Source organism: Gopherus evgoodei, chromosome 15, assembly GCF_007399415.2.
Source record: "Gopherus evgoodei ecotype Sinaloan lineage chromosome 15, rGopEvg1_v1.p, whole genome shotgun sequence".
Classification (NCBI taxonomy): Eukaryota; Metazoa; Chordata; order Testudines; family Testudinidae; genus Gopherus; species Gopherus evgoodei.
The window spans coordinates 1,397,541-1,425,477 of record NC_044336.1 but is presented as its reverse complement, the minus strand read 5'-3'; the positions used below and the strand labels follow the sequence as shown (position 1 = coordinate 1,425,477).

The 27,937-nt window shown below is 46.1% G+C and overlaps 3 protein-coding genes and 1 pseudogene across 4 annotated transcripts in view; 3 read left to right on the top strand and 1 right to left on the bottom strand.

Moving 5' to 3' along the window:
- Positions 1-27,937, top strand: part of LOC115635683 (zinc finger protein 239-like) — an 811,791-nt gene that overhangs the window by 207,815 nt on the left and 576,039 nt on the right. The gene's annotated exons all lie outside the window — the stretch shown is intronic.
- Positions 1-27,937, bottom strand: part of LOC115635664 — a 1,110,108-nt pseudogene that overhangs the window by 768,454 nt on the left and 313,717 nt on the right.
- The window catches only part of LOC115635684 (zinc finger protein 239-like), an 861,693-nt gene that overhangs the window by 806,637 nt on the left and 27,119 nt on the right, over positions 1-27,937 (top strand). Inside the window, exon 1 of one of the 2 annotated variants that reach the window (XM_030534811.1) lies at positions 26,446-26,485. The exons of the other annotated variant lie outside the window; for it this stretch is intronic. The gene's annotated coding sequence lies outside the window, so the exon portion shown is untranslated. Of the gene's footprint in view, positions 1-26,445; positions 26,486-27,937 lie in introns of those variants that run through there. 2 annotated transcript variants of the gene reach the window in all.
- LOC115635665 (zinc finger protein OZF-like) lies at positions 1,804-18,807 on the top strand. The gene is made up of 2 exons (XM_030534755.1): positions 1,804-2,184; positions 13,278-18,807. Exons 1-2 carry the CDS (start codon positions 1,998-2,000, stop codon positions 14,819-14,821), a joined length of 1,731 nt encoding a protein of 576 aa, XP_030390615.1. The 5' UTR covers positions 1,804-1,997; the 3' UTR covers positions 14,822-18,807.

Sequence of the window (27,937 nt, the reverse complement as noted above, 5' to 3'; positions counted from 1 at the left end):
GCTTTAGATAGAGAGGGGTGCTGTCCATTTAGTCCACTCAATTCCTTCTTTGGGGGCTGCAAGGTGAGGTCACACCAGTATCCCTAATCCAGTCTGGGGATGTCTTCTGAAGGGGCTATCTGGGCCAAAGCCTTCTACTCCTTGGGTACACTTGTTCCCCATTCACAGTGCCATCCCGTGCTAGCAGTGAGCTCTCCATTCACAGCAAGCTGCAGCATGAGATTTCAGCTACCATACTCTCTCCCACTCCCTTTCCTGTTGACAGCTGCCAAGGGAATATTGGGAAATGTAGTTCTTTTCCTGCTCCAGGGCTGGCTCTATAGGTAGGGAGCTAACCAAGGAACTACAGCTCCTAGGGCCCCCTGTTGGTTCTCAGCTCCCAGGCTGGATCCCTGTGGGCTGCCGCCCCTACAAATGGGCTGCCCCCAGCACCTGCTTGCTTTGCTGGTGCCTAGAGCCACCCCTGATATTGCTGAGTCTCCTGTGGGTGGGAAGGGGACAGAATGTAACATGCAGGCTCTAGGAACTATCAGGGCTGATTCACCTGAAATATGGGGGACCAGTGAAGATGCTTGAACAGAAGCTAAACACCTCTCCCATCTTCCATTACTCAAGGTGACAGGAATCCGTACCCAGTAAGGTCATGGTATAACAATTCTCCTGCATGGCATTTCTGTACAGGTGTTGCTAAAACAAGTCTTGGAGAGCTCACAGATGCTCAGTAAAATACACAGCCATCTCCTCAAAGGTCACCTGCTCTGCAGACATTCCCTTCACTGTCCCCTGGGAGGATGGGATGATCTGGAGAGAAATATGGCTGTTTATTCTGGAGCCTTTCAGAGTGAGAAGGACAATTAGGGAGGTCTCACTGATTCTCCCCAGGCTCTGCTATTGTGGAGAAATGCAAGAGCCAAAATATTCAAAAAGAGCAATGTAAAGCAAACTCTTAAATCCATCTTCAGGTAGTGTCTGGCCTTTAAAGACTGTTGAGCCTGAAACATCAGGAGTCATTTCTGAGGAAGCAGGACTTTGATAAGCAGGCAGGTACCTGAATGGATTTGGAAGCTCAAATGCAGACTCCTGTAGTTAAAGATTCTGACCTGGTCACTTAATTACAGTCTCCCACTGGGACTGAACACATGAAACATTCCCACTAACAGAAGTTAAATTAAGTCAATGAGACCACTCCTATTTATAAAGACATGCATGTGTACCTGTTAGCAGCAAGATAAAACCCGTAAGGTAGAAAACAAACCTTAACTTCAAGCCATTAAATCCATATTCATCTTTCTTAGTATGGAGCCTGAGTTTGAAAATATTTTAAACTTGCAACACTGGGACTCAGTTCTGGCACTCAGCACTTGTGATAATCAAGCCATTTATTCAGGTACCAGAATATTGATTTCAAAGCTTAAATTCAGACTCCTGTATTGAAAGATCCTGGCCTTGATTATTTTATTAGTCCTTAGACTACACCTTCCGCTAGGAGGGAATGCAGGGAGACAGTGCTAAACCCACCCAGTGACAGAGATTAAAATGAAGCCAGCGGGACTACTCACAGGCCAAAGAAAAGAACGTGTAAGTGTTCGTAGACTCAAATCTTACTGAAGGACAAAAAACCAGCCTACATGCACAATGGAGATTTACTCAACCCCTGTAACAAATGTACATCAAAACAGACAGAGAGGCATGGATCTAACTTTAAACGCTCCCGCCTAGAGCCGAAATCATCAGAATTGTTCAGGAATTGTTAAACACTCTTTTTATGGAAAACAAGTGAATCTGACCGCAACTCCCGCTTCTCTCTCTCCCTGCACAGACCCCGCTGAGCATCAGCAGCTGGTCAGCCCGGGCTCCCACATCACATAAGCGGGCAGCGTCTGACCCGGGAAGTTCCACCCCGGCTCTGCGGAGCTGCTAACAGCTGCTGAAGCCGCTGCCCTCGCTACCATCGGAATCTGCTTCCGGCAAGGGAGGCGGGCAAACGCTCCCCTGAGATGCGGTGGGAGGGGACAGCACAGCCGCCAGGCCGGATCAGCGGCTCCCCAGTGGGGTGTGTGCGGGGAGAGCCCTTCCCTAGTGCCCCTCTGTGCCTAGCCGGGGGGACTCTCTTCGGGGGCTGGAACCAGCCCCTGGGGCAGCCCCGGGCTCTGCCGACACCAGCCCCTGAGCCGGAGCCTGCAGGTGAGGGGAAAGACCCGGGGAAGGGCTGGGGCCGGGAGCTGCTACTCTGCTGGCCCGGAGCGGGCTCATAGGACCCTTGGGGGATCTGGTCAGATGGGGCGAATGGGGAGGTGGGCACAGTCTGTGCGGGGGCAAACAGGCTGCAGGAAGGAGAGGGGCTGAAGGGGAAAATCAGGGGCAGGAGCCAGGGTTAAGGAGGTACAGGCACAGCCAGTGGCAGAGGCGAAACCCCCGCGATAGGGACACGGAAGGGATATCCCCCTAGGTGGGCTGAGCCCAATGTCAGCATTGGCTGCAAACGCAGGGGGGTCAGACCCTGGGCTTTCTACCCCCAAAACCTCACAGGATGGTGCAGTTCAGCATCCGCTTCCCAGGGCTGTGTTCTTAAAGGCACAGGGCATCCCAATGCCTGGGTAAAGCAGCTCTTCCCTCTCTGATATGCCTCTTAGCATTTCATTTACCTCCATTAATATTGTGCAGATGGATGTCATTGTGCTATTAAATTTATATTTTTAATAGAAAATAATTGAAAGTATTCCTAGTTGCTAGTTGTTTCAGCAATGGCATTACACAGCGCAGCGCTTCTAGTATAGCGCTTCCTGTTTGTATTGGGACATTTGCTTTTAATTCTTAATTTTTGCTTTTGTTTTTTCTCACTATTTTTAAGCACACAAGTTTATTCTTTGGGACCATCTGACATCAAGACTGACTGATTTCCTGTGTCGCTGTCAGAATGTCTTCAGTTTCCTTTGATTGCCTTTGTCATTTTTTATTTTGCCTCTCAGTCCAGCACCCTAGTGCAGGGGTAGGCAACCTATGGCATGCGTGCCAAATGTGGCACGCAAGCTGATTTTCAGTGGCACTCACACTGCCCGGGTCCTGGCCACCGGTCCAGGGGCTCCGCATTTTAATTTAATTTTAAATGAAGCTTCTTAAACATTTTAAAAACCTTATTTACTTTACATACAACAATAGTTTAGGTATATATTATAGACTTATAGAAAGATACCTTCTAAAAACATTCAAATCTATTACTGGCACGCGAAACCTTAAATTCAAGTGAATAAGTGAAGACTTGGCACAGCACTTCTGAAAGGTTACCGACCCCTGCCTTAGTGCTTTTTTACATGTCACACTTGTGTGTAGAACTTGGTTCCCAAACATTCAACACAGGCCAGATTTTTCAAATGTTGAAAGCACCTAGATTCTTTTGAAAATCCCACTCTGTTTCTCAATACCTTTTAAAAATCTGACCCTAAGAGCACTACTATACTATCTTTTCTGAAATTCTTCTCAAAGGTGAACTTCTACTGTAATTCTTACTAAATATAAGTACACAACCCTGGATATATTAATAACCAGAAGTATTCAAAATCATGAGTTATATACCCAAGAAGAATGAAATTAAAATACCTAAATAATTACATTTGGGATTCTTTTAACTTTCTTTTTTTGCTTCTGAGTCTTTAGGGAACACACTCTTCATACTTTTGCTGTCACCTCACCCAAAGAATTCATATACTTAAAATGGCTATACATTCCTATAGCAATTACTACCATTCTGGACTTCCAGTAACATGTGACTCCTGGCTCCCTTTGTAATTGAAAATGTATTAAAAATCCTTTTTTCTATAAGTAATTCCCCATCCTGCAAACACTGAAGTGCACAATTTACTCTTCAACAAATTAAATAAATGAATACATGTTGATTTTTTTCTACTGAATTTTGTATCCTTATAATTACATATTTTAATTTCATAGACTTTTATGTATGCTATGTATTTTGTGATACCTTTCAATGAAATTCTTCATTCTGACAAGTTTATTTTTCTGTACTGCCCAAAATAAGATTTTTTTGGGGGGAGACGGGACAGGACATGAATTACTCCTGTTACTCCTTTGCTTTGGTTCCCTTTTGGAAAAACTAAAGTGCTTTGTCCACATGTTTTTTGTGGGGAGATAGCTAATACCTGTTTAGTTATCCAAGGTTGTTTGAGTCTGAATGTCTAGAGCCCCCCATTTGGGTGGGTGCAATGGAAAACCATTTAAAGCCTTTTAAACTAAAGAAATTAACAGAGGCTTTCAAACCCCCCGCCCCTCAATTTCTCTTATTCCCTTCCCTTATAAAGGGCATGTCTATGCGATGTAACACTAAGGGTGTGAAGTTAATGCACATATGTTACAGAGAGAGGAAAAAAACTAAGAAATGACAAGAGGTTTTGGGCAAAGCCTGGTTTGTTAGTCTAGGAGTTATTGCTTCATTAGGATCTGAATTTCTGTGTGTTGCTTTAGATGTGAGACACCACGGAAGAGACCTTTAAAGGTGAAGTTAGGTGCTCTACTTTTACATTTTATAGCTAGATTTGCCTGTGTTTTTTCCATAGTTCTAAGGAATGACAATTGCTTTTGGGCCAAAGTGTTGTTTATTGGTCTAGGGATATGATTCTTGCTTATAATGCAAGCAGTCTGGGGTTTAAAACCCATAGAAACCCTTGCAAAGGTTTCAGAGTAGCAGCTGTGTTAGTCTGTATCTGCAAAAAGAACAGGAGTACTTGTGGCACCTTAGAGACTAACAAATTTATTTGAGCATAAGCTTTCGTGGGCTACAGCCCACTTCATTGGATGCATGCAGTGGAAAATACAGTAGGAAGATATATATGTACACACACAGAGAACATGAAACAATGGGTGTTACCATACACACTGTGACAAGAGTGATCAGTTAAGGTGAGCCATTACCAGCAGGAGAGAGAGAAACTTTTTGTAATAGTAATGAAAATGGTCCGTTTGCAGTAGTTGACAAGAAGGTGTGAGGAACAGTGTGTGTGTGTGTGGGGGGGGGGGGGCAGGATAAACTTTTTTTTCCCTCCTACTGGTAATAGCTCACCTTAACTGATCACTCTTGTCACAGTGTGTATGGTAACACCCATTGTTTCATGTTCTCTGTGTGTGTACATATATATATTCCTCCTGTATTTTCCACTGCATGCATTCAATGAAGTGGGCTGTAGCCCATGAAAGCTTATGCTCAAATAAATTTGTTAGTCTCTAAGGTGCCACAGGTACTCCTGTTCTCCGTGTAAAGGTTGTGTTCTCTCTTGTACCTTAAATTTTTTTACTAGGTTTTCCTGTGTCTGTGGGTATTATTTCGTTAGTTGTTTCTCTTTTCATTTTTAAATCTGAAGAATGACAATTTACTTTTGGCCAAAGCATAGCCTATTGGAGCAGGAGTTATTCTGAGGAAAGAACATAGTGAGGATAAGGCACCTCAGTTTAAGCAGTGGGGAAAAGGCCTGAGAAAATGACTCTGAAATGTGATCAGAAGGAAACATGCTGGGTGTGCCAAAGCACAGAAGTGCAAATTTTGTAATGAAAACTTGTTCAATGTGTGTAACAGGGGCGATAGTGGAAAAACAATGGTATGTTTTTCTGCTTAATAGCTTGTGTTTAAGAGGTATACATAAATATTTCAAATACAGTTTTCAGTACTTTACACTAGTTTCAATGTTCTGTGCATTAACGGACAATCCATGGACTGATCTACAATGGAAAGAGACTGTCACAGAGTCACCCGGGCGATGAAATGGAATACTCCATACGAAGCCAGTCAGGACTCTGGGGGAGCATGTCTACTCTCGGTGAGCATAGTGTCTCCAGGGCAAGAAGCTTACATAGCTTTGACCTCCCTGGATCTGACCTCAGAGCATTCAGCATCCCTTCCACACCGTGTGCTTCCTGCAGTGAGTCCGCTGGGGCAGGGCTCCTGGGGAAGCCAGAGGGCCCTGCACACCCCAACTCCACAGTCAGATGTGACTCTCTGCCAGCTGGTAGAACAGAAGGTTTATTAGTTGACAGGAACACAGCATAGAACAGAACTTGTTATCACAGAAATCAGTGACTGGGTGGGGAGGGATAGCTCTGTGGTTTGAGCATTGACCTGCTCAACCCAGGGTTGTGAGTTCAATCCTTGAGGGGGCCATTTAGGGAACTGGAGTAAAAATCTGTCTGGGGATTGGTCCTGCTTTGAGCAGGGAGTTGGACTAGATGACCTTCTGTGGTCCCTTCCAACCCTAATCTTCTGTGATTCTATGACTTTCAGCCAAGTCCATCTTAGGGGGAGGGGAGCCCAGAGCCAGGGCTCTAGCCCTTCCCCTGAGCCACAAGCCAGCCAAAACTGGCTGCCTGGCCCCTGCCCTACCTATTGCTCCTCCTTCAGCCTTTATCTCACTTCAGGGGCCAAGAGTCACCTGGTCGCATTTCCCCTCCTGGGTCTCAGGTTATGAAGGGGCGGCCATAGCATCTGTGCAGGCAGCTGGTGCAACCCCCACAGAAGTCACACACCCTTATTCCCACCACCTAGTGACTGGTGCAATACACAGGGAAACTGAGGCACACATACATACAACATAACAAGGGAAAATCCCCACTTCATCACAGACTAATAAAGAAATAACACCTTCATTAAGAGTTTTACATGCAATAGGCCTGAGGTTTAACTCTTTAGAATGCTTTTCCTGGTTATAAAAATACCTTTCTTCCTTTTCAAATTTAAAAATAGAGATTTCACAATGGTAGCAAGTGGTGACAGGAGTGCCCCATTCATCACAACTCGCTACTCTTGGTTCAGATGAAGGGGAGAGGCGAGAGGTAGCAAGTTGTAGCACCCATTACAACTTGATACCACTGAGCTAGAGCATGGAGAAAGATAGAGAATGAAGAAAGGGTGGAGGTAACAAATCATGATGGGATTGCCCCCAGCCATCAGAATCTGCTATCTCTGGGCTAGGGTATGGGGAAATGCGCAGGCAGCAAAATGTGATGTGACAGCAAAAGAGAATGCCCAGGTGTCAGTAGCTTTTAGCGGCAGTAAATCCATTTGCAGTAGTTGAAGTTGGGCTTGATGTTGTATGATCAAAAAAAATTTGTGGGATAGGGAAAAAACATAAATTTAGAAGGAAAAAAAAAGTTACAGAATCACACCACCACACAGGAAATGTAATACAATGTGAGTACACAACATCCAGCAGCACAATGCTAACTGAGGCAAATGCCAGAGTGCTAAAAACAACGAGTAATAAAAATTGTATTTAAATAAGTAATTAAAATGTGTGATGGTACATTTGACAGTGAGGCAAATCAGAACAGCAGATGAGACAGATCTGTGAACTATGTAAACTGACAAGGAATTATTTTAAACACAAAACAGGATGTGTGTGTGTAAGTGAGAGAGAGAGAGAGAGAGATTTCAATGAACCAGGTCTCATTGGTAGCTTGCTACATCATTTCAGATAGAGAAAGAGCTGCTGTATCTAGGCCAGTGGTTCTCAAACTTTTGTCCTGCTGACCCCTTTCACATAGCAAACATCTGAGTGTGACCCCCATTATAAATTAAAAATGCTTTTTTATATATTTAACACCATTATAAATGCTGAAGGCAAAGCAGGTTTGGGGTAGAGGCTGACAGCTCAGGACCTCTCCATGTAATAACCTCGTGACCCCCTGAGGGGGTCCCAACCCCCAGTTTGAGAACCCCTGATCTAGGCACTAGGCTACATTGCGCCAGGGAGGGGGTGCTGAGAGGGACCATACAGCGAACAGCACAAGCCCCTCTGCCAGCAATCTACACCATGTTTGGCAACCACTACTGATAGCTCACCCCTTCCCTATTGGGGTTTCCCCTCTGACGTGGTCTGGCACAATATTTCCCCTTTCTGAACCCCGCTCCTGCACCCTGTCCTCGATTTTCTCCATCTGTCTGCCCCTCCCCCTTACTCTCCTTTCGCATGTTGCCTCCTGAACAATTTCTGCCCATCCTCCCTTCCGATTTCCCCCTCTTGCTCCCTCGTCAGCTTTGTCTTGCAGGAAGCAGAGTATGGGGGTAGTAGGGGCAGAGCGAAGGCAGCAGCTACAGCAGATGTCACTGAGCATTCGCCTGGCTCCAGCCTGCCCTGGAAAAACAAAGGAGCTAAATCTGTTGCTTCCTGTGCTGCTGTTCTGTCCTCAAAGTGTGAATGTGGGTGTGCGTGAGTCGGCGGGTTCATTAGCTGGGGCTGTGACCACCAGAGGGCTCTGAGCATTGCTAGGGGAGTGGGGACAGCTAATAACACTGAGGCCATGTCTACATCTAAAATTTTGCAGCGCTGGTTGTTACAGCTGTATTAGTACAGCTGTATAGGGCCAGCGCTGCAGAGTGGCCACACTTACAGCAACCAGCGCTGCAAGTGGTGTTAGATGTGGCCACACTGCAGCGCTGTTGGGCGGCTTCAAGGGGGGTTCGGGGAACGCGAGAGCAAACCGGGAAAGGAGACCAGATTCGCCGCGGTTTGCTCTCGCGTTCCCCGAACCACCCTCCAAACCGCAGGGAAGGAGACCTGCTTGCTCGGGGGTTCGGGGAACGAGAGAGCAAACCGGGAAAGGAGACCAGCTTCACCGCGGTTTGCTCTCGCGTTCCCCGAACCACCCTGCAAACCGCAGGGAAGGAGACCTGCTTGCACGGAGGTTCGGGGAACGCGAGAGCAAACCGGGAAAGGAGACCAGCTTCGCTGCGGTTTGCTCTCGCGTTCCCCGAACCCCCCTGCAAACCGCAGGGAAGGAGACCTGCTTGCACGGGGGTTCGGGGAACGAGAGAGCAAACCGGGAAAGGAGACCAGCTTCGCCGCGGTTTGCTCTCGCGTTCCCCGAACCACCCTGCAAACCGCAGGGAAGGAGACCTGCTTGCACGGAGGTTCGGGGAATGCGAGAGCAAACCGGGAAAGGAGACCAGCTTCGCCGCGGTTTGCTCTCGCGTTCCCCGAACCACCCTGCAAACCGCAGGGAAGGAGACCTGCTTGTTCGGGGAACGAGAGAGCAAACCGGGAAAGGAGACCAGCTTCGCCGCGGTTTGCTCTCGCGTTCCCGGAACCACCCAGCAAACCTCAGGGAAGGAGATCTGCTTGCTCGGGGTTCGGGGAACGCGAGAGCAAGCCGGGGAAGGAGACCAGCTTGATTACCAGAGGCTTCCTCAGGTATGCTGCGATACCTGCTTATTCCACGGAGGTCAAGAAAAGCGCTGGTAAGTGTCTATACTTGATTACCAGCGCTGGATCACCAGCGCTGGATCCTCTACACCCGAGACAAAACGGGAGTACGGCCAGCGCTGCAAACAGGGAGTTGCAGCGCTGGTGGTGCCCTGCAGATGTGTACACCTCCTAAGTTGCAGCGCTGTAACTCCCTCACCAGCGCTGCAACTTTCTGATGTAGACAAGCCCTTAGTCTGCTCCTTTAAACTTCTTAGTTGGGACTCAGAAGACCTTGCTGCTGCCGCATCCATTGTGATCTGGGAGCTGACCAGCTGCTCCCCAGCGGAGTGTGTGCGGGGAGAGCCCTTCCCTAGCGCCCCTCTGTGCCCAGCCAGGGGGGGGACTTTCTTTAGGGGCTGGAACCAGCCCCTGGGGCAGCCCCAGGCTCTGCCGACACAAGCCCCTGAGCCGGGGCCTGCAGGTGAAGGGAGAGACCCTGGGGAAGGGCTGGGTCCGGGCAGGAAAGTGACTCTGCACCACCGGCCCCTCCTCGCCCCAGCTCTGCTCCCAGGGGGCGGGGGTCTGCGAGTCCCAGAGCTGCTGCCCACCATGACCGCCCCGGCTTTGAGCGTCTGCAGGAGCCAAGCGAGCTCCGGGACAGCGAACCGAATCTCCCAGCCCGAGGGGAGGGGGCAGGAGGGAGTTGGGGGGAGATAGTGGAAGAGGCAGCAGGAGCAATCAGTGAGGAGGGAGGTTTCCAGCTCCCATCCCTGCCCAGCCCCATTCCCTGCAGCACCCCGGGGCAGACTGACTTTCCTGGGACAAAGTGAGGGGCAGGGAGAGGAAAAACCAGTTCCTGCCTCTGCCTTGTCTCCAGGGCTATGAGGAAGCGAAATCTGTAAAGGTGACTACTCGTGATGAATCTGATAAAGTGGCTCAGTTTTTATATCCTCATGGTAGACACCACATAGGGGTTTGTCTGACTGTGTGTCCCCTCCTCCTTCCATACCCTGATAGGAAGGGGAGGCAGAATTGATCCCCTCCTCCGTCTCCTCTGGGAAAGGGTGGTGGGGACCAGGACATGGATGGTCATGTCTAGTGCTCAGAGCAGGAGTCAGTCCTAATGGTCAGAGCCATGGGTCACAGCCAGCATCAGGAACCTACAGCAAAGAGTCAGAGCTGGAATCTGAGGCTGGATGCCAGAACCCAGGGTTAGAGCTGAAGTCAGGAATGGGAGGTGAGGGATAGAAGCACATTACCTGGACTCAGGCAAGGCAGGAGTAAGGCTGGGAATAAGCAGGAGCTTCCACAGCCATGGGCAAATACACAATAGCCAGAGCAGGTCTGCTAACCCCCTCAGCCCCTGGTGCCTTGGCCCATCAGGCAGCTCAAATGGGACCAGTTGTGCTCATTACTGTGCCTGGGCTTCAGCTAGCAGGTCCTTGCTCCTGACCAAGGACTGGGAGGGCATTTGATTGCTTTATCTCCCGGGCAGTTATTTGGGTTTGTTCTGCCTTGTTGTACCCAGGTTAGCAGGTGTAATATCCTTGTGGCTTCCTGTTCAGCAGGACTCACACCTAGCTGGAGCTCCCATTTTCTTTCAGTGTTCAGAAGTGATGTGGAGGTGGAATTGGTCCCCTTCTTTCTTTCCTCTGGAGAAGGGGTTTTTTTTGGGGGGGCGGAGTTCTGTTCATCTCCTCAGCAGTTACTTTGGTTTGTTTCTGTGATGCAAGAACCCGAGGATGCCAGCTGGTAAGTGGGTTACAGGAATGTCCTGATTCTTGTAAGTACATTCTGTTTCACCAAAGAATGGCCTGTGCAGTCTTAAATGAAAACTGGGGTCATAGTGGAAATTAATATTGTTTTGAAATATATGTATGGATCCTGCGGAAGGGGGTGTGTCTAGATCCTGAAAATATCGTTTAAAGTCTGTGTCATGGCAGAGTTGTGTGACACAGTAGGGAGTGGGGTGGATTCACTGGGAACATTCCCCAGGTGACACCTTTGCCCGGGTAACTGGACAAAGGCTAGAGGAGGAGCTGGGGGGAGGGAAGAGAGCCTGCTGGAGGGATTTTTGGTTTCAGTTTTGTGCTGGGTGGTGGAAGGCAGGGAACCCCAAGGCTGGGGTCTAAGCTCCCTGCCTCCCAGAAGGACTCGACTGAAGGGTCCTAGCTGTACCTACAAGCTCTGTTTTAGACTGCATTCCTATTGTCCAATAAACCTTCCATTTTACTGGCTGGCTGAGAGTCACGGTGAATCCCAGGAAGAGGGGTGCAGGGCCTTGACTCCCCCACACTCCGTGACAGGTTGACAAACAGGTTTTCTGCCAGATAGGAGAAGTGTAGTCACCTCTCTCTGCTGAGATGTAAATTAAGTACTGGAATCCAGTGGCATGGATACACATTTACATACAAAGTCAATGGAGAAATGTGAAAACAGGGAAGCAGCACTCAGGAAAACAAACCGCAGGGCACAAAGAATGAATTTTGGGTATATAAATGGAAAGCAAAGAAGACACCCTTTTATCCTGCACCTAGTAAGTAAACAGGTGGTTCGGATACCTTCATGAAAACAGGATCTCAACCAACCTTGGTTGAAATGCTGCAGAAAACATTGGCTGAGATAAAATTTCTTTAGACAGGAGGTTAGCTGTTAAGTCTCTAGAAAGAGTTTTTCTGTTTCTATTTTTGTTGTATACGTCTCCAATATCCTTACTCACTGCCACTTGAACCTTGAATCTTTATTAATGAACTTATTGTGGTTTTCACTATAGATATATCTAAGTGTTGTGGTATTAAGCTAGATGTTGATCCTGAACTGAATCATACCAGCTAGTGTGTATGCTTTTCCTTTGGGGACAGCAAACTTGGTATTTTTGTGTATGGTCAGTTCTTAAGGGGCTGGACACTACAGGGGAATGCTTCAAAGGGACTTGGGGATTAGGGTGCACCTATTGTTTACCTGCAAGGCAAAGTAATGGCTGGCATATCCAGAGGAGAGTGTGTTAGTGGCTAGCAGACTGGTAGTGTCAGGGAGCTTGTGACAGATTTTCGTTACCAATCTGCCTGAGCCCACAGTTGATCAGGCTGGGGCACAGGATCTTTTGGAGAGTGTCTAAATTTTTAAAGCTTTATTAATAAAATAATAAAAATACAGCAGAGAGTGCTGGGAACTCTCCCATGTCATTCAGGGGAAGAAAGAAAGCATTAAGAGCCCCAAGCCCTAACCCACTTTCACACTCACACACTCACTACCCAAAGCTGGCCAGGCCTGGGTGTAACATAAGAAGAAGAAGGGAAAGGGTGGACGGGAGTTCTTGCCCTGGGCCCAGGTCATCTGGGGGATCCGCTGTAATCTCCGAATTGCTCCAGCTCTCAGGAGGGTTTTAAGTCCTGAGTTCCTTGGGGGTGTTCCATTCTGCAACCTCTGTTCCTGGGGCTCCTTGTGCCAGTCCAACCGCTTTCTGTGGTCTCTTTCCCTTTCACAAAACATCTTGGCTTTGCAGACTGTTTTCTTTTCTGTCTTGGCCTTCACTGGTCTCACTGTTATCTTTGCAGCTCTGTGTCTCACTTAATTCTTCTTTTCTCACAGCTGGTCGGGGGGTGGGGAAGGTTGGACTTCCCCCTTCTGTCTTGGCGGGTAGTAACTGGCCTTGGGCTGGAGTTCTCTTGTCTTCCGACTGAGCTTGTTAATTGCAGTGTTGAGTTAACCCGTTCTCTGCTCTTTTCTTTTTCTTCGCCCCCATTTTTGGCCTCTTGTGACCTACGAGGAAACCTTCCACTCATACACCTTTAACCTTCCCCAAAATGCTTTGTGATGCTCGCAACAGCGTTAGCAATATACAGTGCAGATCTGCCTTCCCAGGGGACTCCCTAAGTGGAGGGGGCCATTGGGTTGTGACAAGCTGACACCCAGCTAAGCACAAGAATGTCTGCATCACGCTGGATGCAGGTGGGTAACTAGATGACTTACAGTCCTAGGTACCCCAAGAACCATCAGGATCCACCTTTGCTTTTCCTCTCTGAAGTTCCTTTCCCCCCCTCACCCTCAGGACAGGGAGTGACTCCTGTCTGGATTGTTTCCCTATCCCAACAGGTGAGAGGATGGTGAGTGAGAACAAGGAGGGGAATCCTCAACAGGAAGGTCCTGAACATGTGGATCCAGGTGAGATGATATCAGGAAGATCTGAAGGGGATGTTTCTCTGTGTGCTGAGCAGGGAGAAGCCCATGAAAGTCAGTGCAATCCAGAGAGGCAGCAGAGAAACCATGCAAGGGAGAACCAGTGTAAATCTACTCACAGGAGTCGAGTGGTCAAGAAAATCAAAGAAACTGTTCAAAAGAGAATCCCCAGTGGAGACAGACCCCATACATGCAGTTTCTGTGGAAAAAGCTTCTGCTGGAGATCAGCCTTCATTAGTCACCAGAGAACCCACACAGGAAACAGACCCTACAAGTGCAATGAGTGTGGGAGAAGCTTTAGTCAGAGCTCAACTCTCACTATTCACCAGAGAATCCACACTGGGGAGAGACCCTACAGATGCAATGAGTGTGGGAAAAGCTTTAGTCGGCGTGGAAACCTTCTAGCACATCAGAGAATCCACACAGCGGAGAGACCCTACAGATGCAATGAGTGTGGGAAAAGCTTTAGTCAGAATGCATATCTTCTATCACATCAGAGAACCCACATGAAGGAGAAACCCTATGTATGCAATGAATGTGGGAAAAGCTTTAGTCATAGCTCACAACTTCTATTGCACCAGAGAATCCACACGGGGGAGAGACCCTACATATGCAATGAATGTGGGAAAAGCTTTAGTCTGAGCTCACACCTTCTATCGCACCAGAGAATTCACACGGGGGAGAGACCCTACAGATGCAACGAGTGTGGGAAAAGCTTTAGTCGGCGTGGAAACCTTCTCTTACATCAGAGAACCCACACAGAGGAGAGACCTTTCAAATGCCCGACATGTGGGGAAAGCTTTGTTCAGCTCTTGAAACTCGTTAGACACCAGAGAATCCACACTGGAGAGAAACCGTATAAGTGTAATGAGTGTGGGAAAATCTTTGATGACAAATCACACTTTAATAAACATCAGAGAGTCCACACAGGAGAAAAGCCCTTTAAGTGCCCTGAGTGCGGGAAAAGCTTTGGTTCAAGCTCAGATCTTATTATACACCAAAGAATTCACACAGGGGAGAAACCCTATAAATGCCTTGAGTGTGGGAGAAGCTTTGGTCGAAGCTCAGACCTCACTAGACATCAGAGAAAACACACAGGAGAGAAGCCCTACAAATGCCCCAACTGTGGGAAAAGCTTCAGTGACAGTTCTGCCCTCACTAAACACCGGAGAATCCACAGAGGGGAGAGACCCTACAGATGCAAGGAGTGTGGGGAAAGCTTTCGTCACATCTCAAACCTTCTATTACATCACAGAACCCATACAGGAGAAAGACCCTATAATTGTCCTGACTGTGGGAAAAGCTTCAGTCGAAGCTCAAATGTTATTACTCACCAGAGAATACATACAGGGGAGAAACCCTTTAAATGCCCTGAATGTGGGAAAAACTTCAGTACACGTTCAGCCCTTACTGCACATCAGAGAATCCATAGCAGAATGAGACCCTTATCAATGTCTTGACTGTGGGAAAAGTTTCTGTAATAGCTTAGCTTCTATAATCTCCAGGGAACCTACACAGGGAGAAACACTACAAATACATAAGTACAGGGAAAGTTTTAGTTGAACCTCACACATTCTATTACATCAGAGAACCCACATTGGGGGGGAAAAAACCCATAACTGTCCTGACTGTGGGCTAAGCTTCAATGGGAGATAAACTGGTATTAAGCATCACAGAATCCACACTGGAGACAGCCTGTTAATGCTTTGAATATCAGGATCAGGCCAGGCTGGAGTGGCCATGCAATAAGGATGCACAATATTTGTTAAAACAGAGACTGAAATCACTGTTCCAGAACAGAGCCCTGTAGGACAAGAAGCTGAGATAAGATTCTGATAATGATCAGATCCCATCACAGCACTTCTCAAGAAGCTCTGAACATCTTCCGTTCAGCTCTTAAATTTGTTTGGTGCTAGAAAGCTCTCTTATATTCTGTGACTTCTCATTTATTCTTCATAGTTTTTTAGACCTAGATCCACCAAGGGACTTGAGCATTATGATGCTGAGTATTGTGATACCACGCTTCTAGACAATCACGGAAACAACACTGGGATCCAAAAGCCTGAGTTAGGCACCCAGGCAGTCTATAAAATGAATGGGGAGAGAGAAACATCTCAGAATGTGACTCGCAAAACCAAGCATGCTAGGTGGGGAGCCACCTAACCTAGCCAAGAGGAGATGCTAAGGAGATAGGAGTGTCCTGAGTCCTGCCCTTTTCATGTACATAGGTACCTAAGTCCAGGCTCCAGGGAAGCACCTGTCTCTGCTTGTGATTCATAAACTAAGGATAAGTGCTACTCTGCCGATGGGGCCCCACCCAGCTGGAGTGTTCCAAAGTCACCTAACACAACACAAAATACCTGGGGCAGGGGAAAAGAGAACAAAGACCTCTCTTATACCCTTTAGCCCAGTGGTTGAGGTACTCACTCAGGAGATTCAAGTCTCTATGCTGTTCAGATCCCTTCACCAGGCAATCTGCCATCTCCCAAGTGAGTGCCCTAGCCACAGGATATTCAGAGGTGGAAGTATTCCTCAATCTCCTTTGTTGAATCTGGTCCACTATACGAAAGTATTCAGCTAAGAGATGGCAGGTTCTATGCTAAGGAAGGATTTCAAGAAAAGGATGGAAAGGAATTTCTTGTGATGCCTGAATGCCACCTGCTGGATAGACAGGAAACTTGCTATGACAGTTTGACCTGTCCAGTTAATGAATTACCACCTGCAATAAAAGGAAATGCTTCTCCAAAAGAAAAAGGACAATGGAAACTTGCCTAATATGCCCTTTGGGGTAGATTGAGTGCCCCATTACAACCATATGGAGTGATAATGCATAAAAAGGGTTTTGAGCTAGACAATCCTAAATTCCCTCTAAGCTGCTTGGCAGCATGGCCGTGTAGCAGCCTATTTAGCACTGTGCAAGTGCTTAGGGAACCTGCCTGGGGACTTGCCTCAGCTGGGGGAGGGGTGCCTCTCCCCCAGCCCCAACTCACCCTGCAGCCTAGACTTGCCGCAGCCTGGACCCAGGCATGGCCAGATCAGGCCATGGCGCAGCCAGAGCGGCCTGGACCTGGCCAGGGTGGTACGGAGCAGCCCAGACCCTGGCGCAGTCTGGGTGGCCCTCTCTGACTTGGACTTGCTGGGGCCGGGTGAGGAGCAGCTGTCCTGCAGCTCCAGCCCCAGAGCTCCTGCAGCAGGGACAGGTGCCTCTTTCCTCCTTCCCCCCAGTCCAGGTGCTGCTGTGGAGAGAGAGCACTGGGGGGAGTCCTCTTTCCCCGCTGTAGCCCTGGAGCACCCTCTTACACGTCAAACGCCTCTTCCCAGGCCCCACCCCAGAGCCCACACCCCCAGCTGGAGCCCTCACAGCCCTGCATCCCAACCCTGAGACCCTCCCACAAGAATTCTTTGGCCCCACCGCATCCCATGAATTTTGTTATGTGCACCATTATCATAGAATCATAGATTAGGGTTGGAAGGGACCTCAGAAGATCATCTATTATTATGAAGGTGACATGTCACACATCACTTTCATATTGGTGCACATAACAAAATTCATTCCACGCATGGGTGGAAAAATTAGAGAGAACACTGCAAAAACCTCTGTCCAGCAAAACCTACCTCCAGCTGATTGTGATCAGCATATCAAACTCTGATTCAGAGAAAGCTCGGTCATTCCACATGAGAAGTGTTCATTTAACTCTCCCTAAAAGAGCAATTTTTTTTGACTGAGAGTCCTTGGGATGCTAAACTCCAGAATCCCAATAATAAGCAGCTTGGGAGAAAGGATGTTTCCCAGAAGACAGAATCCTAAACCAAGCTACAAAGAAGACTTCACCCACAAAAATAGAAGGGACTGGGAAGGTGAGCAGAGCCACTTCTTTAAAGTTCAGAAAAAAATAGGAAATCGGTTCTCATTGCTAAAATTCAACAGGTACTTTCTGTGCTTGGAAGGAAGATAGACATTAGTCTTCGAGCGTGTTTTCCTAGAATATCTGATCCACTGGAGTTCAGATCTATTTCATAAAACCAGACTTTTGGACTGGTAGAAACTTTTCACTGGAAAATACCAAAGTCATATAAACCTATCAACTTCCATCCAACTATGAAAAATATCACAATTAAAAATAGTAAAAAGGAAATGAATTAACCAGATATTGGAAAAAGATATAGAATCTTAGGGCATGGCTACAGTGGAAATTTCAACACGCTGCTGCGGGAACATTCCTGTGGCAGCGCTTTGAAGTGCGAGTGTGGTCGCGCGTGAGTGCTGGGAGAGAGCTCTCCTGGTAATCCACCTCCACAAGGGGAATAGCTCCAAGCTCAGAGCGCTCAGAGGGGAAGTTAGAGTGCTATAAAATGTAAGCGTAGATAAGCCTTTAAAGTAGACTAAGGCTATGTCTACGCTGCACAGCTTACAGTGGCACAGCTGTGCTGCTAACGCCTTGCCACTGAAAGGAACCCAGTGTAGCTGCTGTTTGTTGGCAAGAGAGAGCTAAGAACACTCCCTCAACCTTCTTGATTAACTTTAATTTGAATATGTAGCATTGTCATAGCCATGTGGGTCCCTGGGTCTTAGAGAGACAAGGTGGATGAGATAATAGCTTTTACTGGACCGACTTCTGTTGGTGAGAGAGACAAGCTTGAAAGCGTTCTCAATAAAATATTATTTCACTCATCTTGTCTCGTTAAATTGAATTAACATTTGATTAATTAAACTGCTTTTTGAACTTTCGCACTTGTAAACTTGCCTGTTAACTCCACCAAACTAGAGTTAAACCTCTTGGCTCTGAACTGTTATATAATAATCACATTGGGTGATTCTTGTACCACAGCTTGTACAGGTTCATTGTAATTATTTTCCATCTCGACACATCTCTAAACAATGCTGAATTTTCAACTGTAATAATTGGGAATTCTTAGCTTCACAATGTTGCCTTCATAAGACAGAAGTAAGAGAAATAGTAAGAGTTTTACTAGATTCTTAAATTGTCACTACTTTCACTTCTCCCATCCTACCCAATTTATCTAGTTTTGTCCAAATTCATTTTTAGTTTAAAAGTTTTAGTAGCAAGTTGAATCACTGTGTTGTAGACTAGTTATTATACTGAGTTTATACTTTGTTATTTGATACTATTTCTTTAAGTTTAGCTGTTTAATTCCATCAATAATGCTTAGCTACTAGTTAATCTTAATTAGGATAAACAACCTGCGGATTTTTTTTTAGTATCCTAAATAATTAAGTGCATACCATTGTGGTTAATCCCCATAGCTTTTTGAACTTTATACTCGGTTTTATAACACTAGTCCATTTAATACTTGCTTTCTATTTTAGAATGTCATATTCAATTAAGAGGTTATTTTAAGAATGGATAAATTGTATCACTCATTTTGTTTACCATTTTTCATTTGGTATCTCATTTGCATAATCCTTATTGATTTGATTGTTTATTGGTTTCTTCTGCCATTTCTGATTACTTAAATAAACTCTTCTTTATTTAAAGTCAAGTACAGTGGTTTATTTTACAACAAATGGGGAGATGTCAGCTGGTGAAGATGAGCCACCTAGGGTAGTAGAGAACATACAGGTAAGCACACAGGCTGATGTGGGTGTGACGCAATGCAGTGTGGGATAGCAGAAGTGGGCATAGTTAATACAAAATAGGGCTACATGCCCACAGATCTTATATCCATATAACTCATTCTGTGGTGGACTAATATCACTTCCAAAGAGGATTGATTAATGTGGGAGAAAACATCAGATAAATGGAAACAAAAACTTTTATTTGTGAACTCAGAGCAGTTTATGCCAAAATCCAAACATTTTACTTGAACACTCCCATACAGAACAAAAATGGAAAAGTTACAGTCAAATATGATTATCTTGTTTGTATGCATGTATCCTCTTTGTATAAAAACCTACGAATGTTAACTATATACTTGTATTTCAGATGTGTTTACTGCTAGGGTAACACCCACGAGGTAGTTTACATCCAGTCCACGTTGCAAATGAACTATTCAAGTTCATGTCCCATTAAGGAACAATTAACTCTTACAATGGATATAGAATCATAGAATATCAGGGTTGGAAGGGATCTCAGGAAGTCATCTAGTCCAACCCCCTGCTCAAAGCAGGACCAATCCCCAACTAAATCATCCCAGCCAGGGCTTTGTCAAGCTGGGCCTTAAAAAACCTCTAAGGATGGAGATTCCACCACCTCCCTAGATAACCTATTCCAGTGCTTTACCACACTCCTAGTGAAATAGTTTTTCCTAATATTAAAACTAGACCTCCCCTACTGCAACATGAGACCATTGCTCCTTGTTCAGTAGCGCAACTACGGTGGAAGCAGGGGGAGCAGTCGCTCCCACTGAGCAGAAAAGTGGCGCCTTTTTTAATTTTTACTCACCCAATGGCGCTCTGGGTCTTCGGCAGCACTTCGGTAGTGGGTCTTTCAGCCACTCCGGGTCTTCAGCGGCAGGTCCTTCAGCCGCTCTGAGTCAGTCGGGTGTTTTCTTTTTCTGTTTTCTTTTTTCTTCACAGCAGGTGGTGCCTTTTTTTATGTGGTCGCTCCCCCTGCTGCTAAAACTTGCCTTCACCACTGTCCTTGTTCTGTCATCTGCCACCACTGAGAACAGCCTAGATCTATCCTCTTTGGAACCCCTCTTCAGGTAGTTGAAGGATGCTATCAGATCCCCCTTTACTCTTCTCTTCTGCAGACTAAACAATCCCAGTTTCCTCAGCCTCTCCTCATAAGTCACATCCCCCAGCCCCCTGATCATTTTTGTTGCCCTCCGCTGGACTCTCTCCAATTTGTCCACATCCTTTCTGTAGTGGGGGACCCAGACTGTACCTCATGGCCTCATTAGTGCCATAGTGGGGAACAATCACTTCCCTCAATCTGTTGGCAGTGCTCTTACTAATGCAGCCCAATATGCTGTTAGCCGTTTGTCAACAAGGGCACACTGTTGACTCATATCCAGCTTCTTGTGCACTGTAATCCCCAGGTCCTCTTCTGCAGAATTGCTTAGCCACTCAGTCCCTAGTCTGTAGCAGTGCATGGGATTCTTCCATCCTAAGTGCAGGACTCGGCACTTGTCCTTGTTGTACCTAGTCAGATTTCTTTTGGCCTAATCCTCCAATTTGTCTAGGTCACTCTGAACCCTATCTCTACCCTCCAATATATCTACCTCTCCCCCGAGCTTAGTGTCATCCACGAACTTGCTGAGGGTGCAATCCATCCCATCATCCAGATCATTAATGAAGATGTTGAATAAACCTGGCCCCAGGACCAGCCGCTGGGGCACTCTGCTTGATACCAGCTGCCAACTACACACTGAGCCATTGATCGCTACCCGCTGGGCGTGACGATCTAGCCAGCTTTCTATTCACCTTATACTCTCATTCATCCAATTCATACTTGCTGGCAAGAATACTGTGAGAATACAGAGGCTGCTTAACTCCACAGAAAACACTAGTGTGGGGGACGTAAGCTCATCCCACCAGATGGCCTTTCTGTGGATGTTTTAGTTAGAATATGCCTAATGGCCATCCTATGAGTCATCAAACCATGCAAGGGCATTTGACTTTCTCATGTGACCTGGACTCCATTTTGTGCCTGTGATTTTCCACAGACTAAGACAGGTTCTCAAACTGGGGGTCAGGACCCCTCGGGGTCATGAGGTAATTACATGGTGGGTCGCGAGCTGTCAACCTCCACCCCTAACCCTAACCCTAAACTTAACTCTTACCAGGCCAGGGCCATCAGGAGAGGAGCATGTAATTTTCCCAGTTAGTGAATTGCACACAGAGAGATCACTAGACACTAGTGATTCCCACTTACTCTGTGGCTCTTTAAGTATTTATACACCGTGGAACTTCTTCAGTAGGAGAGACTAAGGGAACCCCACATCAAACTACCCCACAACTCAATGGCTTAGGTACTCACTTGAAAGAGGACAGATCCCTGTTCAAATCTGTTTCCCCCTCAGGTGGAGGGAGAACTTCAACAGTGTAAGCTCACCACTGGGGAAAAGTTTTGTGGAGTTAGCCAGCCTCTGAACATGCTTAGTAGATGGGGTGCCCCACGAGCAGAGGGGCATCTAATTTCCCTTGTTTGTGTACTGGAAGCAGAGAGAGGCACACATTTCTGAGAGGTCAGCATATACCCCTCTCATTAGCATCTCCTATGGGCTAGCTTACAGAGCGTCCCACTTGCTGGCTTTTGTGAATCACTTTCTACGTTGCCTATCTCTCCCCATTCATTGCATAGGTGCCTAACTCAAGCTTTGAGGATCCCAGTGTTGTTCCCATGACTTTCTAAGTCCTAAAATTTAGGCTTTGCAACTCTCAGGGCATGTCTACACTATGAAATGAAGTCGATTTTATAGAGGTCGATCTTTAGAAAGCGATTTTATACAGTCGATCGTGTGTGTCCCCACTAAGCGCAGTAGGCCGGCTGAGTGCGTCCTCAATACCCTGGCTAGCATCCACTCACGGAGTGGTGCACTGTGGGTAGCTATCCCGCAGTCCCCAGTGCCCACTGGAATTCTGGGTTAAGCTCCCAATGCCTGATGGGGCAAAAACATTGTTGCAGGTGGTTTTGGGTACTTGTTGTCAGTCTCTCCTCCCTCCTTGAAAGCAACAGCAAACAATCATTTTTCGTCTCTTTTCCTGGGGTATCTGTGCAGACGCCATAGCACATCAAGCATGGAGACCGCTCAGCTGCGCACTGCTTTTGTGAGCATTGTAAACACCTCGCGCATTATCCTGCAGCATGTGCAGAGCCTGGCTAGGAGCCGCCAGCATGAGGATGATTGTGAGGAAGACACGGACACAGATGTTCCTGAAAGCATGGGATCTGGCAATTGGGATATTGTGGTGGCATTGGGGCATGTTGATACAGTGGAACAGTGATTCTGGACCTGGCAAACAAGCACAGCTGGTGGGACCACATAGCGTTGCAGGTATGGGATGATTCCTGGTGGCTGTGAAACTTTTGCATGTGTAAGACCACTTTCCTGGAACTTTGTGAGTTGCTTTCCCCCACTCTGAAGCACAGGAATACCAAGATGAGACCTGCCCTGACAGTTGAGAAGCAAGTAGCGATAGCCCTGTGGAAGCTTGAAATGCCTGACTGCTACCGGTCAGTTGGGAATCAATTTGGAGTGAGCAAATCTTCTGTGGGGGCTGCTGTGATCCAAGTAGCCAAGGCCATCAATAACCTTGTGCTAACAAAGGTAGTGATTCTTGGAAATGTGCAGGTCATAGTGGATGCTTTTGCTGCAATGGGGTTCCCTAGATGTGGTGGGGCGATAGATGGAATGCATATCCCTATCTTGGCACCGGACCACCTTGCCAAACAGTACGTAAACCACAAGGAGTACTTCTCAATAGTGGTGCAAGCACTGGTGGATCACAAGTGCCGTTTCACCGACGTCAATGGGGGATGGCTGGGAAAGGTGCATGACGCTCGCATCTTTCGGAACTCTGGACTGTTCGAAAAGCTGCAAGAAGGGACTTTCTTCCCAGACCAGAAAATTACTGTTGGGGATGTTGAAATGCCAATAGTTATCCTTGGGGACCCAGCCTACCCCTTGCTCCCATGGTTTATGAAGCTGTACACAGGCAACTTGGACAGTAGTAAGGAGATGGTCTGCCCAGTGCCAGGGAGCCAGAAGGAGCCATATGAGCTGGAATGTGAACCTTAGACCTTAAGAACATAAGAACGGCCGTACTGGGTCAGACCAAAGGTCCATCCAGCCCAGTATCCTGTCTGCTGACAGTGGCCAATGCCAGGTGCCCCAGAGGGAGTGAACTTAACAGGTAATGATCAGTGATCTCTCTCCTGCCATCCATCTCCACCCTCTGACAAACAGAGGCTAGGGACACCATTCCTTACTCATCCTGGCTAATAGCTATTAATCGACTTAGCCTCCATAAATTTATCCAGTTCTCTTTTAAACATTATTATAGTCCTAGCCTTCACAACCTCCTCAAGGATGGAGTTCCACGGGGTGACTGTGCACTGTGTGAAGAACTTCCTTTTATTTGTTTTAAACCTGCTGCCCATTAATTTCATTTGTTGGTCTCTAGTTCTTGTATTATGAGAATAAGTAAATAACTTTTTTGCTTATTCACTTTCTCCACACCACTCATGATTTTATATATCTCTGTCATATCCCCCCTTAGTCTCTTCTTTTCCAAGTTGAAAAGTCCTAGCCTTTTTGATCTGTCCTCATATGGGACCCATTCATTTTAGTTGCCCTTCTCTGAACCTTTTCTAATGCCAGTATATCTTTTTTGAAATGAGGAGACCACATCAGTATGCAGTATTCAAGATGTGTGTGCACCATGGATTTATATAAGGGCAATAATATATTCTCAGTCTTATTCTCTATCCCTTTTTTAATGATCCCTAAAATCCTGTTTCCTTTTTTGACTGCCGCTGCACAATGTGTGGACGTCTTCAGAGAACTCTCCACGATGACTCCAAGATCTCTTTCCTGATTAGTTGTAGCTAAATTAGCCCCCTTCATATTGTATGTATAGATCTCACTTAGTTTTGTGAGATCTGTTTTGAAGTTCTTCACAGTCAGCTTTGGTCTTAACTATCTTGAGCAGTTTAGTATCATCTGCAAACTTTGCCACCTCACTTTTTACCCCTTTCTCCAGATCATTTATGAATAAGTTGAACAGGATTGGTCCTAGGACTGACCCTGGGGGAACACCACTAGTTACCCCTCTCCATTCTGATAATTTACCATTAATTTCTACCCTTAGTTCCCTGTCTTTTAACCAGTTCTCAATCCATGAAAAGACCTTCCCTCTTATCCCATGACAACTTAATTTACATAAGCGTTTTTGGTGAGGGACCTTATCAAAGGCTTTCTGGAAATCTAAATACACTATGTCTACTGGATCCCTCTTGTCCACATTTTTGTTGACCCCTTCAAAGAACTCTAATAGATTAGTAAGACACGATTTCCTTTTACAGAAACCATGTTGACTTTTGCCCAACAATTTGTTCTTCTGTGTGTCTGACAATTTTATTCTTTACTATTGTTTCAACTAATTTGCCCGGTACTGACAGGATCACCTCTAGAGCCTTTTTTAAATATTGGCGTTACATTAGCTATCTTCGAGTCACTGGGTACAGAAGCTGATTTAAAGGACAGGTTACAAACCATAGTTAATAGTTCCTCAATTTCACATTGAGTTCTTTCAGAACTTTTGGGTGAATGCCATCTGGTCCCGGTGACTTGTTACTGTTAAGTTCATCAATTAATTCCAAAGCCTCCTCTAGTGACACTTCTGTCTGTGACAATTCCTCAGATTTGTCACTTACAAAAGATGGCTCAGGTTTGGGAATCTCCCTAACTTCCTCAGCCATGAAGACTAAAGCAAAGAATTCATTTAGTTTCTCGGCAATGACTTTATCATCTTTAAGTGCTCCTTTTGTATCTCAGTCGTTCAGGGGCCCCACTGGCTTTTTAGCAAGCTTCCTGCTTCTGATGTACTTAAAAAACATTTTGTTATTACCTTTGGAGTTTTTGGCTAGCTGTTCTTCAGATTCCATTTTGGCTTTTCTTATTACATTTTTACACTTAATTTGGCAGTGTTTATGCTCCTTTCTGTTTACCTCACTAGGATTCAACTTCCACTTTTTAAAGAAGTCTTTTTATCTCTCACTGCTTCTTTTACATGGTTGTTAAGCCACAGTGGCTCTTCTTTAGTTTTTACTGTGTTTTTTAATTTGGGGTATACATTTAAATTGGACATCTATTATGGTGTATTTGAAAAGTGTCCATGCAGCTTACTCTAGTCACTGTACTTTTTAATTTCTGTTTAACTAACCCCCTCATTTTTGCATAGTTCCCCTTTCTGAAATTAAATGCCTCCATGTTGGACTGTTGAGGTGTTCTTCCCACCACAGGAATGTTAAATGTTGTTGTATTATGGTCACTATTTCCAAGCGGTCCTGTTATAGGTACCTCTTGGACCAGATTCCATGCTCCACTCAGGACTAAATCGAGAGTTACCTCTTTCCTTATGGGTTCCTGTACCAGCTGCTCCAAGAAACAGTCATTTAAAGTATTGAGAAATTTTGTTTCTGCATTTCGTCCTGACATGTACCCAGTCAATATGGGGATAATTGAAATCCCCCACTATTATTGAGTTCTTTATTTTTATTTATTTATTTATCTTTATTTTTCGAGTTCTTTATCTATTGAAATTCTGTCAGGCCAAAATAAGTTACTTGTAAAAGATTCTAAATATCAGTTTTTTCAGGTCAGGCCATGCCTGCTACTGTAATGAGAGTAGACAGTACTACCTGTGGCTCATCAAACCCACTTCTTTGTTGGTAGCCAAGGAAAGCATAAGGCTAAGGGAGCAACCCATGACAGAAAAGCCCCACTACTTTGTGGGTGAATTCGGGAAAATGTAAGGATATGATAGTAAACTCAGACAGAAAATCTGGAGCTGAGCCCCAAAGGTAGTCAGGTACTAACATCTTAATGTCTTTCTGGCAACTCCTGCAGTGGATTGGGTACAAGATGTGTTGGTTCTTCCTCTCCTCTGGATTTTACCAGTGACACCAATGTCCTGATGCATGGGCAACTCTGGGCCTCCATATCATCTGCCCAGGCTTGTGCCTGGAGAGGTACTCCAGCTTTGCCTCAAGCATCAACACTATAAAAAGCAAGGTAGCAAAATGACATCCATCTGCACAACATGCAGGCAGGAGTATAAAAATACTGCTCAGGCATGCAAGAGTGAAATCAGGAAGGCCAAATCACAATTGGAATTGCAGCTAGCAAGGGATGTTAAGAGTAACAAGAGAGGTTTTTACAGGAATGTTAGCAACAAGAAGGTGGTCAAGGAAAGTGTGGGCCCCTTCTTGAATGGGGGAGGCAACCCAGTGACAGAGGATGTGGAAAAAGCTAATGTATTCAATGCTTTTTTTGTCTCTGTCTTCATGAACAAGGTCAGCTCCCAGACTACTGCACTGGACAGCACAGTGTGGGAAAGAAGTGATCAGCCCTCTGTGGAGAAAGAAGTGGTTCAGGTCTATTAAGAAAAGCTGAATGAGCACAAATCCATGGGTCTGGATGCGCTGCATCCGAGGGTAAGAACATAGGAATGGCTGTACTGGGTCAGAGGGTGCTAAAGAATTTTGCAGAACCATTGGCCATTATCTTTGAAAACTTATGGGGATCAGGTGAGATCCTGGATGACTGGAAAAAGGCTAATGTAGTGCCCATCTTTAAAAAAGGGAAGGAGGAGGATTCAGGGAACTACAGGCCAGTTAGCCTCACCTCAGTGCCTGGAAAAATCTTGGAGCGGGTCCTCAAAGAATCAATTTTGAAGCATTTCAAAGAGAAGAAAGTGATCAGGAACAGTCAGCATGGATTTACCAAGGGCAAATCATGCCTGATTAACCTAATTGCCTTCTATGATGAGATAACTGGCTCTGTGGATGAGGGGAAAGCAGTGGACATGTTATTCCTTGACTTTAGCAAAGTTTTTGATATGGTCTCCCACAGTATTCTTGCCAGCAAATTAAAGAAGTATGGGCTGGATGAATGGACTATAAGGTGGATAGAAAATTGGCTAGATCATCGGGCTCAGCAGGTAGTGATCAAGGATTCCATGTCTAGTTAGCAGCCGGTATCAAGCGGAGTGCCCCTGAGGTTGGTCCTGGGGCCGGTTTTGTTCAATATCTGCATTAATGATCTGGAGAATGGCATGGATTGCACCCTCAGTAGGTTTGCAGATGACGCTAAACTGGGAGGAGTGGTAGATACACTGAACGGTAGGAAAAGGATACAGAGGGACATAGAAAAATTAGAGGATTGGGCGAAAAGAAATCTAATGAGGTTCAGCAAGGACAAGTGCAGAGTCCTGCACTTAGGACGGAAGAATCCCATGCACTGCTACAGACTAGGGACTGAGTGGCTAGGCAGCAGTTGTGCAGAAAAGGACTTAGGGGATATAGTGGACAAGAAACCGGATATGAGTGAACAGTGTGCTCTTGTTGCCAAGAAGGCTAATGGCATTTTGGGCCGTATAAGTAGGAGCATTGCCAGCAGATCGAGGACTGTGATCATTCCCCTCTATTCAACATTGGTGATGTCTCATCTGGAGTACTGTGTCCAGTTTTGGGCCCCATGCTACAAGAAGGATGTGGAAAAATTGGAAGGAGTCCGTGGGGGTCAACAAAAATGATCAGGGGGCTGGAGCACATGATTTTTGAGGAGAGGCTGAGAGAACTGGGATTATTTAGTCTGCAGAAAAGAAGGGGGGGGGGATTGGATAGCTGCTTTCAAATACCTGAAATGAGGTTCCGAAGAGGATGGATCTAGACAGTTCTCAGTGGTGGCAGAAGACAGAAGAAGGTAATAATGGTCTAAAGTTGCAGTGGGGGAGGTTTAGGTTGGATGTTAGGAAAAACTTTTTCACTAGGAGGGTGGTGAAGCACTGGAATGGGTTACCTAGGAAGGTGGTGAAATCTCCTTCCTTAGAGGTTTATAGGTCAGGCTTCACAAAGCCCTGCCTGGGATGATTTATTTGGGAATTG

Excerpts from the sequence above, each read along its gene's own strand:
- LOC115635665 (XM_030534755.1), top strand. The coding sequence starts at position 1,998 with ATGCGGTGGGAGGGGACAGCACAGCCGCCAGGCCGGATCAGCGGCTCC. Across the intron at positions 2,185-13,277 it reads CCCTGAGCCGGAGCCTGCAG|GTGAGAGGATGGTGAGTGAG; the intron begins GTGAGGGGAAAG and ends CTATCCCAACAG.